Raw genomic sequence first — 15,648 nt, forward strand, 5'->3', positions numbered from 1 at the left:
AAAAAGTATCACAGCTGAAATTAGAAAATAGTTGTAATGGAAAGGTAGTAAAAACAAAATGCATTAAAACTTTCAGGATGTAGCTAAAAAGAGTGTTTAGGGAAATATATTAATGAGTATTAAAGAATACAAGAATGGCTAAAAAGCAATGATCTCAGTTTTCATATAAAAAAGCTGGAAAAAAATTAAACCCAAAGAAAGTGGAGTGGAGGAAATTTTTTTTTAAATTAAAGAAGTAGAAAACAAAAGTATAGTAGAGAAAATTAACACAGTCAAATGTTAGCTTTAAAAAGATTTAATAAATTGGCAAATTTCTAACAAACTACAAAAATAAGAGAAAAAGCACAAATTATCAAATTGAGACTGAAAAGGGGGATATCACTCTAGATATTAGAAAGACAATAACATTTCTTATGAACTACTCTGTTTCAATAAATTTGACAATATGATGGACAAATTTATTGAGAAACACAAGTTAGAAAAACTAACAAGAATAAATTAAAAATCTAAACAATCCTATGTAATAAAATTGAATCAATTATAAAAGTTCTTCCTTCTCATTAGGAAAACTTTGTTTTAGCCTAAGTTGGTTCACCTAGTTCTTCCAAATATTTATTATTTTTTCTTCCAAACATTTAAATGTACCAAATAAACTGATCTTACAGAAGCTCTTCTAGAGAATAGAAAGAGAAGGAACAGTTCTCACCTCTTTTTTAGGAGTTCAGAATAACCTTAGAGCCAAAATCTGACAAGAAATTTATAGGAATGGAAAAATTACAAACTACTTTCCCTCCTAGATATAACTGGAAAAATTCTGATCAAAACATTATTAGAATCTAATATTATATAATAAGGATAATACACTATCACCAAATTGGGTTTATCACAAGAATACATGGGTAGTTAAACATTTGAATATGAATCCATGTAACTTACACACTGATTTAAAAAAAAAAAAAGGAGGAAATCACCTGATGATAAAGATACAGAAAAGACTTTGATAAAATGTGAAACCAATTCATGATTTTAAAAAAATCCTCAGAACACTAGGAATAAAATGAAACTTTCTCAGTTTATAAAGAACACCTAAAAAACCAACAGTAAACAACATAATCAATGGCAAAATATTGAAAGCTTTCCCCATGAGATCAGGAATGAGATAAGATGTCACCATATTTCTACTCCGTATTGTACAGGAGAGGACGATACCCAGGCAGGTGAATTTCTACATGCTAACCATAAAGAAATTTTTAAAAAGCTTAAAAAAATTACCACTAACAATAGCATAAAAAATTCAGGTACCTACAAATCAATCTAATGACATATCTAAAACTCCTACACTAAAACTTATAAAACTTTATTGAGAGAAATCAAAGATGACATAAATGAAGGAATATAACTTACTCATGAACTGACTCCATGTTGTAGACATGTCAGTTCTCCTCAGATAGATCTATAGATTGAATATAATCCCAAATCAAATACCAGATGGATCCTGAAACTTATGTGGAAATACACCGGGCCGAGAATAAATAAGGCAATCTTAAGGCACAGAGAATGAAGATGGAAGACTTACCCTACCAAATATTGAGACCTATTTTTTTTAATATTTTATTTATTTATTTGAGAAAGACAGAGCATGAGCAGGGCTGGAGAGGGGGAAGGAGGAGGGGAAGCAGGGACAGGAGACAGGCAGCAGGAAAGGGACAGGGAGGGGTGAAGGGAGAAGACTCCCCCCTGAGCAGGGAGCCCACTCAGGGCTGGATCCCAGGACCATGAGATCATGATCTGAGCCAAAGGCAGACAGTTAACCAACTGAGCCACCCAAGTGCCCCTACTGAGATCTATTTTTTTAAACAGATTGGTATTTGTAGGAAGGTAGCAAAGAGACCAAGGGAAGGGAACAGAAAATCTAGAAACAGTCCCACATATAATCGCCCAAAGATGATAAAGTTGTTACTGTAAGGCCAAGAGGGAAAAAATGGTCTTTTCAAAAGTCATGCCACATAAAAAATCATTAGAGAGCCACATATATGGACAAAAGTCCAACCACAGACAAAAGTCAGTTCCAGATAAATTTTTAGATGTAAATGTGAAAAGGAAAAACAATATAGCTTTTGAAAGGAAACAGAAAATAATGTCTCCATTACTTTGGGGTAAGCAAAGATTTCCCAAGTATGATTTCTCAAGGCTAATCATAGAGACGCCTGGGTGGCTCAACGGTTGAGCCTCAGGTCATGATCCCGGTCCGGGGATTGAGTCTCACATCGGGCTCCCTGCAGGGAGCCTGCTTCTCCCTCCACCTGTGTCTCTGCCTCTCTCTCTGTGTCTCTCATGAATAAATAAATAAAATCTTTAAAGAATAATAATAAACTGCTAATCATAGGAGAAAGAATGTATGTTAAAAATATCTTAAAATTAATAACTCATTCAAAAACGACACCAGGAAAAGAGTGTAAAAGACAAGCCACAGGGTGGGAGAGGGATTTGGTATGTACACATACACAAATAATTACATTTTTACAAGACTGTGTATCCAGGAAATATCCACATCCCTGTACCTAGGTCTAATGAAAGCCTCATATCCAGAAAATATGACTGGTTTCTACAAATTAATTTTTAAAAGACAAATTTTTAAAAATCAAATAAACAAATGAGTTGAATAGGCTATTCTTAAAAGAAGATATCAAGGTGGTTAATAAACACATAAAAATGTGTTCAATAGCATTCATCATCAAAGAAATGTAATTAACACAGCCATGTGACTCACCGACATACCCCCCTCTCTCCAGGGTGGCTTCCTGAGCAGGTGGCTTGTATAGTCACAGAGGACTCGCCCTTAAAAGGACCCTGCACTTAACTTCATGCTTCACTGTCACTTTTCGAAATTCCTAAAAACTTAAAATAAGGTCTTCCACATTTTTATTTTGCTCTGGTTTCCACACACTGTATAGCCAGTCTTGCCGTCCATAATGGTTAAAAGGAAAAGACTGACACTGGTGAGGATGTAGACCAACTAGAATGCTCATTTATACCTAGTGTATGTAGAGATGTAGTCAAGTACTTTGGAAAACAGTTGAACATGTGTATAAAAGCGAATATAGGCATAATACGTAAGCCAGGACCTCCACCCCCGGATGTGCATCCAACAAGATGTGGGCTTACATTCACCAGAAGATACGTCCAAGAAGAGTCACAGTGGCACTATTCATAGTCCCAAACTGAAAACAACCCAAACGTCAGTCAATAGTAAAATGGATAGATGCATTTTGGTATATGTATAGAGAACGCCACACATCATTGAGACAACGCAATAATACGAGTGAATCTCACAATAAAAATCTGAGTGAAAGAAGCCCAACACACACCTAAAACATACAGTGTGTGATTCCAATGATAACAATTTTCAAAAGATGCAAAAATAGATTGATCGCTTTTAAAAGTCAAAACACAAGTGAGGGGCAGGAATTGGAGGAGGATTCAGGGAGGACTTCTGGGTGCCGGCACCATTGCTTCTTGATATAGGTGCTGATTACATGGGACTGTTCACTTGGCGAGGCTTCACTGATCTGGAGAGTTGATCTGTGTGCTTTTTGGTTTGTATAAATGTTATAACTCAACAGAGTTTTTTTTTTTTTTTTTTTTTGTTTTTTGAAAGCCAAGCACAAATTGTAGAGACCCGGGGAAGACCGCCCTCAAATGCACCACAATGGCATATTGATTATTTTGAATTGGAGCTACTTGGGAAAGAACAGGTGCAGGGACACTCAGATGCCCCTCTTCCCCCGCAAAAGAGCAAGCAAATCTCCCATATGAAAAATACCCTCTCTGTACTAAGAAGTAAAAAAACATCCTCATGACCAGAGATAGGGACTTGAAGGTCCAGAAAGCTATAAAATAAACCAGTTATCCTTATATTAATCTCCTTTGTCAGCCCAAATTCTGCTTAGAATTCCTTACTCTTTAAAGCATCCATCAAGTGCCCCGTCACCCATTCACCCCCACCCCCCGCCCTCCTCCCCTTCCACCACCCCTAGGGCACTTGACGGGATGAGCACTGGGTGTTATTCTGTATGTTGGTAAATTGAACACCAATAAAAAATAAATTTATTATAAAAAAAAATAAAGCTCCCAAACACCTGTCCCCCTTATTATGTGCATTCCTCACAGATCTGTCAATTCTTCGTCTAAAATGCATAAAAAAACTGCCTGCCTTGGTCACTTCTTTGGGTCTTGATTCCATTAGTGGACCTCAGTGTGTACGTAATACTACTTTGGGATTTCTTCTCCCATAAACTTGTCTCGTGTAATTAATTCTTAGCCCAGCTGGGAGACCATGTGTGTAGAGGAAGAACTCTCCCTCCCTGACAAAAGCGAATGTTTTTGTTTTCACTACCGTTGTCTCTGCCATAAACCTTAGTTTAGAAGGCAAAAGCTGAACATCCAATCTCAGGCCTCCACCTTTCCTAGCTCTTTGATCTTGGGTAAGTTATTTACACTCTCCGTGCCTCAGTTTCTCCAGTCAGTAAAGAGATAACAATAAAGCTCTCCTCATAAGGTCGTTGAGATTACAAGAGAGGACAGGTGTAGTGGTCAGAACAACGGCAGGCACCTAGGAAAGTCTCAATAAATGTACATTGTGGCCGTTTCTGCCCATTTCTGTCCAACCCTCTTCTGACAACAGATGGTTGTTGCTTGGGGAAGCAGAAATAAGAAATCATAATATGTTTTTAAAAATCATCTTGCTGCATCCTTAGAATCCAAGACTTGATGTTTACAAAGTCTTCTTAGTCCTTGTGCTTTGGAGATACTAACATTCAAATGGAGAAAAAAATAGGAGACAGGATGCTTATGCCTTGGGAGAGGTTCCTCCAATCGATCAGTGAGATCCTAACCAATTGAATCCTAAATTAGAAAGAAGCGTGCTTTCCAATGGTCCCATCTTCAGGAAGATGGCCCTAAATAGGCAAACCGAGGGAAGAAGCTCTCCTCTTCTTGGAGTAGACTCATTGGTGATGCAGTGCTTTTGCTGGGGGAATTCGGCCCCTGGGATCTCACCCTTTCTGTGCTCTACCCGTTGGGATTTTGAATACCGTAAAAGCTACTTCTGTTCTTCTCTTCTTGGCCATCTGCCAAGCTAATCTCCTGACATTGAAGAGTATTATGAAAGTTAAGCTGCATGAAGAAGAGTAATAATTTTGTCCTACCTATATGGCTTAGGGTCAGTACTGCCTTTATAAATTTGTGTGTTTTTTTTGGCAGATACCAAACACTTTTCCTGGCCACCATGACTTTACCCCTGTGTTACCACATCATTGAGCTATTTATTCAGTCTACTTGAGTTGGCTGAGGAACTATGCCAAAAATTGTTATTAGGAAGCTAATCTTATTTACCCCTAAGCAACTAAAAGATTCTCAAAGTGGCTCTCTCTGAATTTTTTTAAGCCTTAAAAAAAGTTCTCACTTTTCTTCCTCTTGTTGAAGCAAGATAAGAAAACAGAATTCCAAAGAGGTGAAGTCACTGAGTTAGAGTTGATGATGGGGCCAGAACTAGAATCCGCCATAGCTCTTTCCATCTCTCAGATTTTAAGATCTGAATTTAAGTGAAAAAAATTATGAAGTGAATGAAGAGTGCAGAGTCAAAGGTCTGTCTTCACTGTGAATAACACAGGAGGAAGCATTTTTTGTGTGTGGATGATTCTACAGTATGTCATATCTACGTGGGGGGATGCGGGTCCTTCTGGACTTTTCCTGGATGAAGCCTGGAAGAGGGAGGCAGACCATCCCTGCCCTGACAAAGGAAAGTTCTCCCTAAGGTGCTTTAACCACCAACGTCACATCCTTCCATTTGAATCCATCTTCAAAAGCAGGTTAATAAAGACTGTTGAGCTTCAGGGGTCAGACTGGAGTTGTGTGAGATTCCTTGGACCTGCCAACAAGAAGCTGTTAATAATTCCAGTAATTTGATGAGCTTGCCTGAGGGGCTCTGGGCTGCCCTGGGAGTCAATATGTCCAAGGGTTGTGGAGACGGAGCATTTCTCTCGCCAACATGGTGCATTGATGTCATGCCAGCTATGGTGACTCAATTTCTCTACATCATGGCACCTTCTTTTCTTTCCCTCCTGGGAGGAACCTTTCCTTATTTATCTCCCCTTCTTTCTGTATTAAAAAAAAATGTCCAACAAGTTCTCCTGATAGGTCTTTCTACTCCAAAGAGTAAATAATTCCAGTCTGAAGGTATATAGATTTCCCCCAAACTGTGGGGAAATGAAGCTCATTTTTAGAACCACTCCTACTCCTTGTCCAAAGATGGGTTAGAATGAGGAATGTTGATCCCATTCTGTCTACCAGATAGCATTCCATGCAATGGGGGGAGGAGTGATCAACTAAATTCTCACAGAGAGCATGGGCTCTAAGGAAAATTAAACCTCAATTTATTACAAAATGTGTAGCTTTCAGCAAGTGCGGAACATCCCATAGTCTCAGTTTTCTCATCTGTAAAATGGATAAATTACTACTATTACTAATGATACTTGCTTTATAGGATCATTGTGAGGCATAGATGAGATCATGCATATAAGGCAAAGGAGTGAATGTTGCCACTTTGTAAGCATCAGTGCAATGCAACTAGTACAGTGTAATTATTAATTCTTCCTGAGGAGTCTGGGTGGGGAAGGAACAGAAACGTCTCCATCTTACAAGGGCAGAGTAGACTGTGTTGGAGGAAAGTGCCTTCTATTAGCCAGCCTGTTTAGCCTCAGATCAGGAGAAAAACCTTTTACATCTTCAGATTATTCCTTATTCTTTTTTTCTTTGACATAGAGCCCAAGGCTGGCTGAGGCTTTATCCTCCTGTGTGTGACAGCTCCAATCCAAGTCCCCGAGGGCCCAGCTCAACCACTTTTCAGCTCTGAAACCAGATCACATTCCCCATTTCCACTTCTTAAATACCCAGAGAGCCAACTTCTGCTGTTATTTTTCCTAGGAATTGGCAAGATCTGATCTTAAACAGTCCTGCTGTGATGAAGGGTACTTGCCTGTGGACTCAGGGGCCTGGACGTCCTTCTGAGAGGCAGCATAGCACAGTGTCTAGAAGTTGGATGTGACAGTGTGCCGTGTGTCCTGGCTTTTCCAGGACATCTTAGTTTACGCATACAGTCCGGGACTAAATATGATATTGCCTTAACTCTAGAGTCATAATGCGACTCAAATCCTCGATCCACTACATACTATTTGCATGGCAAGTCACTCCACTGTGCCTCAGTTTCCCCTGCTATAAAATGGAGATGATGATAATAAGAGGAACTGCCCGTGAAATTGTCATGAGGTTTAAATGTGTTAATACCTATAAAATGCTCAAAATAGCACCTGTCACATACTACGTTTTATGTCAGGGTGAGGGACTACTAATCTCTTACCAGCAAAGCCACTGGATAAAAATGCGTTAAATGAGAAGGGTGACATCTGCTGTCTTTATAGAGTCCAATAGGGGTTGGAGGAAATATTGCAGTCAAAACATATGAAGTGATTTATGACTTGCGACATTACTGTTTTTCTGGGAGTATGAATAACGAAGCAACAGAGTATGAAAGAAAAAGCACTAAGCAAATTGCTAATTGCTGTGGATCCCTTTCCCTTATTTCCTTTTTTTCTCCAAATTACTCTTTAAAAATGTTAATTGATTGGACATTTCAAAATTCTATTTATCTCCATACCCCCCTCCCAGTCTTCTCTCATCCCTAGACATCATGCTAATGTCCTCATCTTTTCACAGGTGTGTATTTCTGTGAAATCCATAGTGTTGTGTAGTTTTGTGTTTTTTAGGTTCATTGGTTATGTACGATACTATTTCTTAATATTTTCACTAAGCACTGTATTTTTAAGGTTCATCCATAATTTTTTTGTGAATGCTTAATTTTTTGCATGTTAAGACTGCTAGTAGCCCACCGTGTGTGCCATGTTTCATCAGCGATGGACACTGAGGCTGCCCCCCCGACTATCTGCCACCATGAACAGCACTGCAGTGAACAATGAGCTCGCAGATCCCTGTATTAGTTTTGCTGCTATAATAAAAGCAAAACAAAAGACTTCAGCGGCTAACAACCACAAAGCCTCCTTTCTTGTTCAGGCCACATGTTCCAGCTGCTGGCAACAGGCTCCTTCCTGTTCCATGCATCCTCATCACAGCAGCCAGGCTGAAGGAACAGCCTTTATTTGGGACAAGTCCTATCCCTGGCAGAGGAAAAAAAGAGCTAGAGAGATGGAGGGGGAAAAAGCAACAGCACTGGAAGCTTCTGCACCGATTGGCTTTTAGAACTTCCACTTCTGTTCCACTGGCCAAAGCAAGTCACATGGCTGAGCCTGACCTCACCCCCATCCCTACCCCCTGCCCTACCCCCTCAGGCTGAGAAGCCCAGCATCCTCCTCAAAGTCCTGCTGAGGTCAGTGGAAGTCCTTTTATGGGGCAAGGAGAGCGAATAATTACAAACAATAACCAAACCTACCCCTCTCAGAGCTCAGTAAGAAGCACTGGGTGTTATACTGTATGTTGGCAAATTGAATTTAGATTTTTAAAAAAGTAAAAAAAAAATAAATAAATAAAAATGAATTCTACCCCTGAAACTTAAGAATACACTCTATGTTAATTAAATTGAATGTAAATAAAAAATAAATTTTTTTAAAAAAGAATTTCTTGGGATTTATGCCCAGGAGTGGGATTGCTGGGCCCCCCGGGATGCATGCATATTCACAATTTCATTAAATAACTCAGACTAATGCAGATACACTCTCGTCCGTGTACATCAGTGTATGCGGGATCTTTTATCCCTGCACCTAAATGACACTTGCATTATATAGTTTTCTAATTTTTCAGTCAATAGGTTAAAGGGACATCTTATTGCTTTAACTGGCATTTACTGACTATTCATGATTTTGAGCATTTCTTCATTTATCTATTAATTTGTAAGCTTTCTTCCTTGTAAGTATCTATTAGGTTTTCTTTTCCCATTTTCTTACAGGGGCTGCTCTCCTCTGCTTGGGTAGCAGGAAATCATGCCTGCTGTCTGTAAATCGTACCTGCCTTTGCAATTTGAGATATCACAAAAATCTTTATCTTTCCTGTCACCTGTCTAGTGACTTTGTCCCTATATTCTTTGTTGAAAAGTGATCCTTATTTTTGTTCATGAAAACTCTTCCTTCCTCTAGATAATAAAAATGGCTCACTTTTTTTCTCTAATATTTGATATTTTATCTTTCACATTTAGAACTTTAAGTCATCTGGAATCTTCTTAAGAAAGGGATCCTATTCTATTTCCTCTCCAAATAGTGAACAAGTTTCCTCTACTCCATACACTAAACAATCTGGTCTTTCCCTACAGAATTGCAATGGCTCCTGTGTCATATATATATTAGGGTCTGATTACATAAGGCTCTGACTCTCCTCTCTACGAAGATTCACCAATCCATTTATCTATTCTTGTGCCAAAACCAACGGTTTTTTATTACTACCACCTTCTAATGTCTCAGTGACTTCCAGCCAATTCTCCCCTCTTTTTTCTAAAGTTAGCTATTCGTGGACCTGTCTTCCTCCAAAGACATTTTTAGAATCCAGTTTTCAAGTTCCTCAAAATGCCCAACTGGTCTCTGCATTTCATTTATGAATTAACCCGAGAATAATTATTACCATTATCATGTGAAATTGCCCACTCAAGAGCATTGAATATTTCCATTCTCCACTTATTCAGATCACTTTTTATGTTTTTCATTAGAATTTTAAATTTTGGCTCTCTGCTCCTCCCCGTTTGACAGACAGCCGCATCTTCTGGTGCAGGGCCAGCCGCGTCCCGGAGACAACGATGGTGAAGGTTGGAGTGAGTGGATTTGGCCTTATTGGGTGCCTGGTTACCAGGGCTGCTTTGAACTCTGGCAAAATCGATATTGTCACCATCAATGACCCCTTCATTGATCTCAACTACATGGTGTACATGCTCCAGTATGATTCTACCCACGGCAAATTCCACCGCACGGTCAAGGCTGAGAACGGGAAACTTGTCATCAACGGGAAGTCCACCTCCATCTTCCAGGAGCGAGATCCCGCCAACATCAAACGTGGTGATGCTGGTGCTGAGTATGTTGTGGAGTCCACTGGGGTCTTCACCACCGTGGAGAAGGCTGGGGCTCACCTGAAGGGCGGGGCCAAGAGGGTCATCTTCTCTTCTCCTTCTGCTGATGCCCCCATGTTTGTGATGGGCGTGAACCACGAGAAGTATGACAACTCCCTCAAGATTGTCAGCAATGCCTCCTGCACCACCAACTGCTTGGCTCCTCTAGCCAAAGTCATCCATGACCACTTCGGCATCGAGGAGGGCCTCATGACCACCGTCCATGCCATCACTGCCACCCAGAAGACTGTGGACATCCCCTCTGGGAAGCTGTGGCGATGGCCAAGGGGCTGCCCAGAACATCATCCCTGCTTCCACTGGCGCAGCCAAGGCTGTGGGCAAGGTCATCCCTGAGCTGAACGGTAAGCTCACTGGCATGGCCTTCCCTGTCCCCACCCCCAACGTGTCAGTTGTGGATCTGACCTGCTGCCTGGAGAAAGCTGCCAAATATGACGACATCAAGAAGGTAGTGAAGCAGGCATAGGAGGGCCACCTCAAGGGCATCCTGGGCTACACTGAGGACCAGGTTGTCTCCTATGACTTCAGCTGTGACACCCACTCTTCCACCTTCGACGCCAGGGCTGACATTGCCCTCAATGACCACTTCATCAAGCTCATTTCCTGGTATGACAATGAATTTGGCTACAGCAACTGGGTGGTGGACCTCATGGTCCACGTGGCCTCCAAGGAGTAAGAGCCTCCTGGACCACCAGCCCCAGCAAGAACAAGAGGAAGAGAGAGGCCCTCAGCTGCTGGGGAGTTCCTGCCCCAGCTTAATCCCCCAACACACTGAGAATCTCCTGACCTCCAATTTACATCCCAGACCCCAAGGAAGGGGAGTGGCTTGGGGAGCCCTACCTTGTCATGTACCATCAATAAAGTATACTGTACCCCCCCCCAAAAAAAAAGAATTTAAAAATTTTGTCCATAGAAATCACATAATCCCATAGCATATTTCTAGATATGCTATGATTTCTGTGGCTTTTTGGTAGCCACATCTTAATTTTGATGAGACTTGAGTTCTAGTTTTTGCTCTGTCACTGATGACATCATATGATTTTAGGTAGGTCAATCACTGCTTCTCCATGTCAGTGTTCTCATTTATTAAAAGATAAAGGGCACCTGGGTGGCTCAGTCAGTTAAGCATCTACCTTTGGCTCAGGTTATGATCTCAGGGCCCTGGGATTGAGCCCTACATGGGCTCCCAGCTCAGTGGGAAGCCTGCTTCTCCCTTTCCCCCTCTTCCCCTCCCTGCTCGGGCTCTCTCTCTCTCTCAAATAAAATCTTTTTTTTTTTTTTTTAAACTATTAGATTGAAGTTGTTGGTTCCCATGACATCACAGATAATAATAACAATGACAGACCCTGATGAAAATCTCACAATGTGCCAGTTCTTGCGGACGGAGGTGACTATTACCATGTGCAGTGCTTAGCATGCCCGATTCCTCGTAGGCACTGAACGTGTGTTAGCAACCACGGTCAACATGCACGTAGAGGACGGAGGAGGTGGACGCTCGGAAAGGGGAGGTGACTTCCCCAGGCTGGTCCGGGGAGCAGGCAGCACGACCCCCTGCAGGTGGGACTCCTTGCAATCAGCAAGGAGAGCGGGCTTGGGGCGCGGGCTCCCGGGTCGAGCCGGGCTGCTGGCTCGGGGCACACAGGCCTCGGCGGGGCCACCGGGGTCACCGGGCCGCGTGCCTTCGTCTTGCAGAACATCGTTTTTCCTAGAAGTCCCCGGTGTTCCTGGATGCCACCTGCCGATAGTGGAGTCAGATAACAGCCCAGGAAGGGCGCCCAGGTCTGCGGGACAGGAAGCGGGTGCCAGCCTGCCAGCTGACCGACTCAGGGCCTCGGTCGGGGGCGCGGGGAGGCGGAGATGGGGTCGGCGGGGAGCCGGGCTGAGGCCGGACCCCAGCCTGCGCTGGGTGTGGGAGCCCACGGGTGAGAGCCTCCTGCTTAGAACCACAGGCCTCCTCAAGACCTTGCCAGCGCGAGAGATAAGAACTAACTCAAAGTTGCTTAATAAAAACTAGTTTCAACTGGCTTACACAAAGCCAGAAATGGTAGCAGCTTAAGTTACTCCGATGGTTTTCTGGGTTTTGGTGGGAGCCAGGATGTTAGAGTGCTTTGACCAGGCTCTCCCCCCAGGCCCCAGGCCCCAGGTCCCAGTTCCCAGGTCCCAGGCCCCAGGTCCCAGGCCCCAGGCCCCAGGGCCCAGGTCCCAGGCCCCAGACCCCAAGACCCCAGGCCCCAGGCCCCAGGCCCCAAGCCCTAGACCCCAGGCCCCAGACCCCAGGCCCCAAGCCCAAGGCCCCAGACCCCAGGTCCCAGACCCCAGACCCCAGACCCCAGGTCCCAGGCCCCAGACCCCAGGCCCCAGGTCCCAGGCCCCAGGCCCCAGACCCCAGGCCCCAGGTCCCAGGCCCCAGGCCCCAGACCCCAGGCCCCAGGCCCAGCCCATCCGCCAGGCAAGCTCTCTCTGCAGGAGGAAAATAGCAGCTCCCCAGATTTGCACCGTCCTTAGGATGGAGTCTTATTCGGCATCAATCCCCCGCCCCCCCAAGGGACTCTGGTTCTGCTTGGGTGGAGGACCACCTGCAGGACGTGGAAGGTTGGGCCATGTCACTAGCAGACCCGCAGAGTGAAAGGAGCATTTCTCCACGGAGCCGGGGGGCATGCAGGGGCCTAGCTGACTCCATGACCTATTCTGTGTCATTTCCCGCCACCCTCTGTCCTCCCACCAGCCCTGCTGTGCTCTGGGCACCAGATCGTGGGCTACTCAAGTCCTGTAACATCTTTTCCTTCACGTCCCTGGGCCCCCGTGCTTCCTGTTCCTCTTCCTATTGAATGCCTTTCTTTAACAGTGCGGTTAGCTGCTTCCTAGAACTTTCTGTGACCCTCTTAGGCTAGTCAAGTAGCTTCCTAGAGCAATATATATCTCTTGATCATTGTGTAGTCATCAAAGTTTTGGAGCAAGTCACATTTGTCTCCGGGTTAGACCTGAGGTGATTGGGAGCAGGGATTCATTCCTGTCCCGCTGATCGTGGTATGAGTACCCGTGGCTCTCCAGCAGATCTTGTTTGTTCGCCCCAAGTCCACCCCTCCTCCCTTGCTACTGAGCCCTGACTTGGAGCACTTTGTACCCAGCTAACTGCTGACTTTCTCAGCCTTCCCTGCAGCCAGTGATGGACAGATGACACAGTTTCTGGTCCAGGAGATCTACCGGGGGACACCTTCTGGGGTGGGAAGCCGTCTCGGAAATAGCTCTTGCTATCTTGTTAAAAGGCTGTGTCAGATGAGGCTGGCACTACCAATTCCTCCTTCTTTCCTGCTTGGCTCTGATATTTGAGACTGTAGTGGGCATCCTGCAAACAAGAAGAAAAGGACAAAAGAATCGCCTTGACAGTCTTAACATTGAAGCTTTGAACCAATGCCTGCACTCTCCTTCCTCCAGATATTAGGTCAGGAGAGTTTCTTCCCAGCTCTGTGATCTGGCCTCCACGTGGAAGACCTCAGATCGTATGATAGTCTCAGTTTTGTGAAAATCACTGGAGGGACACCTGGGTGGCTCTGCTGTTGAGCGTCTGCCTTTGGCTCAGGGCGTGATCCTGGGGTCCTGGGATCGAGTCCCACATCGGGCTCCCTGCAAGGGCCCTGCTTCTCCCTCTGCCTGTGTCTCTGCCTCTCTCTGTGTGTCTCTCATGAATAAATAAATAAAATCTTAAGAAAAAAATCACCGTGGAATAGGGAGTTAGGGTGGTGGCACCCAATGTGATTGCAAAGTTGGAGAAGTTGTGCAGCGCCTAAAAGGCACACACATCTCATTGGTAAGTAGTTGTGATGGTTTAAGAATGAAACTTTTCTTTTCTTTCACCATATGTGTATTATTTTTTTGAACAGCTACTAGGTGGTTAGCACATAAATGCTGATTAGGTTGTACGGACCTAACTACTCGCACTCTAACTGTGAGGTATTTCTTTTGGCTTAGGGCACTGAGAAGTTTACTGAGACACTAAGGGTTCCTTTCGTGGAAAACTTTGGAAATCTCTGACTTAGGAAAGAAACGAATGAACATAAAGGGAGGGTTGTGTGTGCAAAGTGGAGTGAGGAGCTCGTCTGAAGCATAGTAGAGGAATTCTCTTTCATTCTTCCTCTTAAAAAAGAGAGTCACCCTCTTCATAAAGGAATCCTGGATGATTCTCTTTCTTTTAAATACCAGATCACCGTTGTCCTATCAGTTGCCAGTGTGTTTATGTGACCATGTGCTTAAGCTGCCATTTCCACGTTGAAAAAGTGTTCCGGCTTCATCAGTGCCTCCCTTTCCCGCTCTCGTAGTTCTCGGAGAAGCATGCCTCCTCCAGGCAGCCCCCTGTGACTAGGAGGAGGTCATGTGATATCGTAGCTTCCTCCTTATGTTGTCACACTCGGGAACACTAGCTCCCTGCCTGGGCAGCAGCGCTAAGCCGATGAACTCAGGTGGAATTGGTGGCCTCAAGTCTTATAGGGAGTGACCGTGTGTTTTCCATCTCTCTCCAGCATAGATGTCTTTATTCCAGACCATAAACTCTTGGGTGAGTGCTCGAACCAACGGAAAGCCAAGCTCATTTTTTAAAAAATTTCCATAACAATCTATCAGGCTTATCTTTCCTGATGACTGGTTTGCCAGGGACAGCCCTTGCCTTCACCTAGGCAGCCAGGGCCAACCCGCCAGCGGGCCCTGCGCCTCTCCAGGGCTGTGATTCACTCAGACAGCAAAGGCAATGCCATGTCCTGGGAGTTGTGCATCGTGGCAACCCTGCTGGCAGTGCTTGCCACTCAATTTCTAATGAACATGAGATAATTAAACACCACTGAATACGACGATTTAAAGCTTAGGCTTTGGTTCCAGAGCCCAGCTCAGTCATTTACCTGCAATGTCACTCAATGCTCTGAGCTCTTTTTTTTTTTTTTTCCCTCACTTGGAGAACAGGAATTCTGGAGCCTCAGAGGATTACCAAGAGGATTAAATCAGGTAACATCTGTGTAACAAGCTCTCAGCACTGCTGTTGGCACCCAGAAAGGACTAGATGCACGTCAGCAATTGTTATCCTCAACCCTGGCATAGAATTGACAGAGGAAACGTGCTGAGGGTCTTTTGAGGGCAGGAGAAGTCAAGACAGCAGCATGGCCTTCAGCCTTGTTAGGATGAGTCTGTCTATCCATGTCTGCGTCCCTAGCCTAGCCCAGCGTCGGCACATAGTAGGTGGTCAATAAATGTTTGCTGAGTGAATTTACTGACTCTTATTTCTCCCTAAGTCTTTTTGGATTACAGAACATGATCATACCCGAACTTTAATTCTATTCTAGCGGTCACACCGTGACAAAGGGGAAATAAGAAGGGCCTAGCGGTGGGTGGGGAGGTATTGCTAGCTTTTTGCCACCATGTTTCATGTGCGTTATTTCACTTAATACTTAGCACCTCATTTTTGACCCCATATTATGGGTAAGAGA

The 15,648-nt window shown here is 43.9% G+C and overlaps 1 protein-coding gene across 1 annotated transcript; it reads left to right on the top strand.

Moving 5' to 3' along the window:
• The first annotated feature begins 8,960 nt into the window (after positions 1 to 8,960).
• Positions 8,961 to 14,998, top strand: LOC111090837 (glyceraldehyde-3-phosphate dehydrogenase-like). The gene is made up of 2 exons (XM_038564463.1): positions 8,961 to 10,201; positions 14,825 to 14,998. The coding sequence occupies exons 1-2, from the start codon at positions 9,854 to 9,856 to the stop codon at positions 14,996 to 14,998; spliced, it is 522 nt and encodes a 173-aa protein (XP_038420391.1). The 5' UTR covers positions 8,961 to 9,853.
• Positions 14,999 to 15,648: the final 650 nt, after the last annotated feature.

This window comes from Canis lupus, chromosome 18 (assembly GCF_011100685.1).
Source record: "Canis lupus familiaris isolate Mischka breed German Shepherd chromosome 18, alternate assembly UU_Cfam_GSD_1.0, whole genome shotgun sequence".
NCBI lineage: Eukaryota > Metazoa > Chordata > Mammalia > Carnivora > Canidae > Canis > Canis lupus.

What these genes read in the sequence shown, in the direction of transcription:
- LOC111090837 (XM_038564463.1), top strand. Translation starts at nt 9,854, where the DNA reads ATGGTGAAGGTTGGAGTGAGTGGATTTGGCCTTATTGGGTGCCTGGTT. An exon ending in TGAAGGGCGGGGCCAAGAGG is followed by an intron (nt 10,202 to 14,824) that starts GTCATCTTCTCT and finishes CTGGTTTGCCAG; the next exon opens with GGACAGCCCTTGCCTTCACC.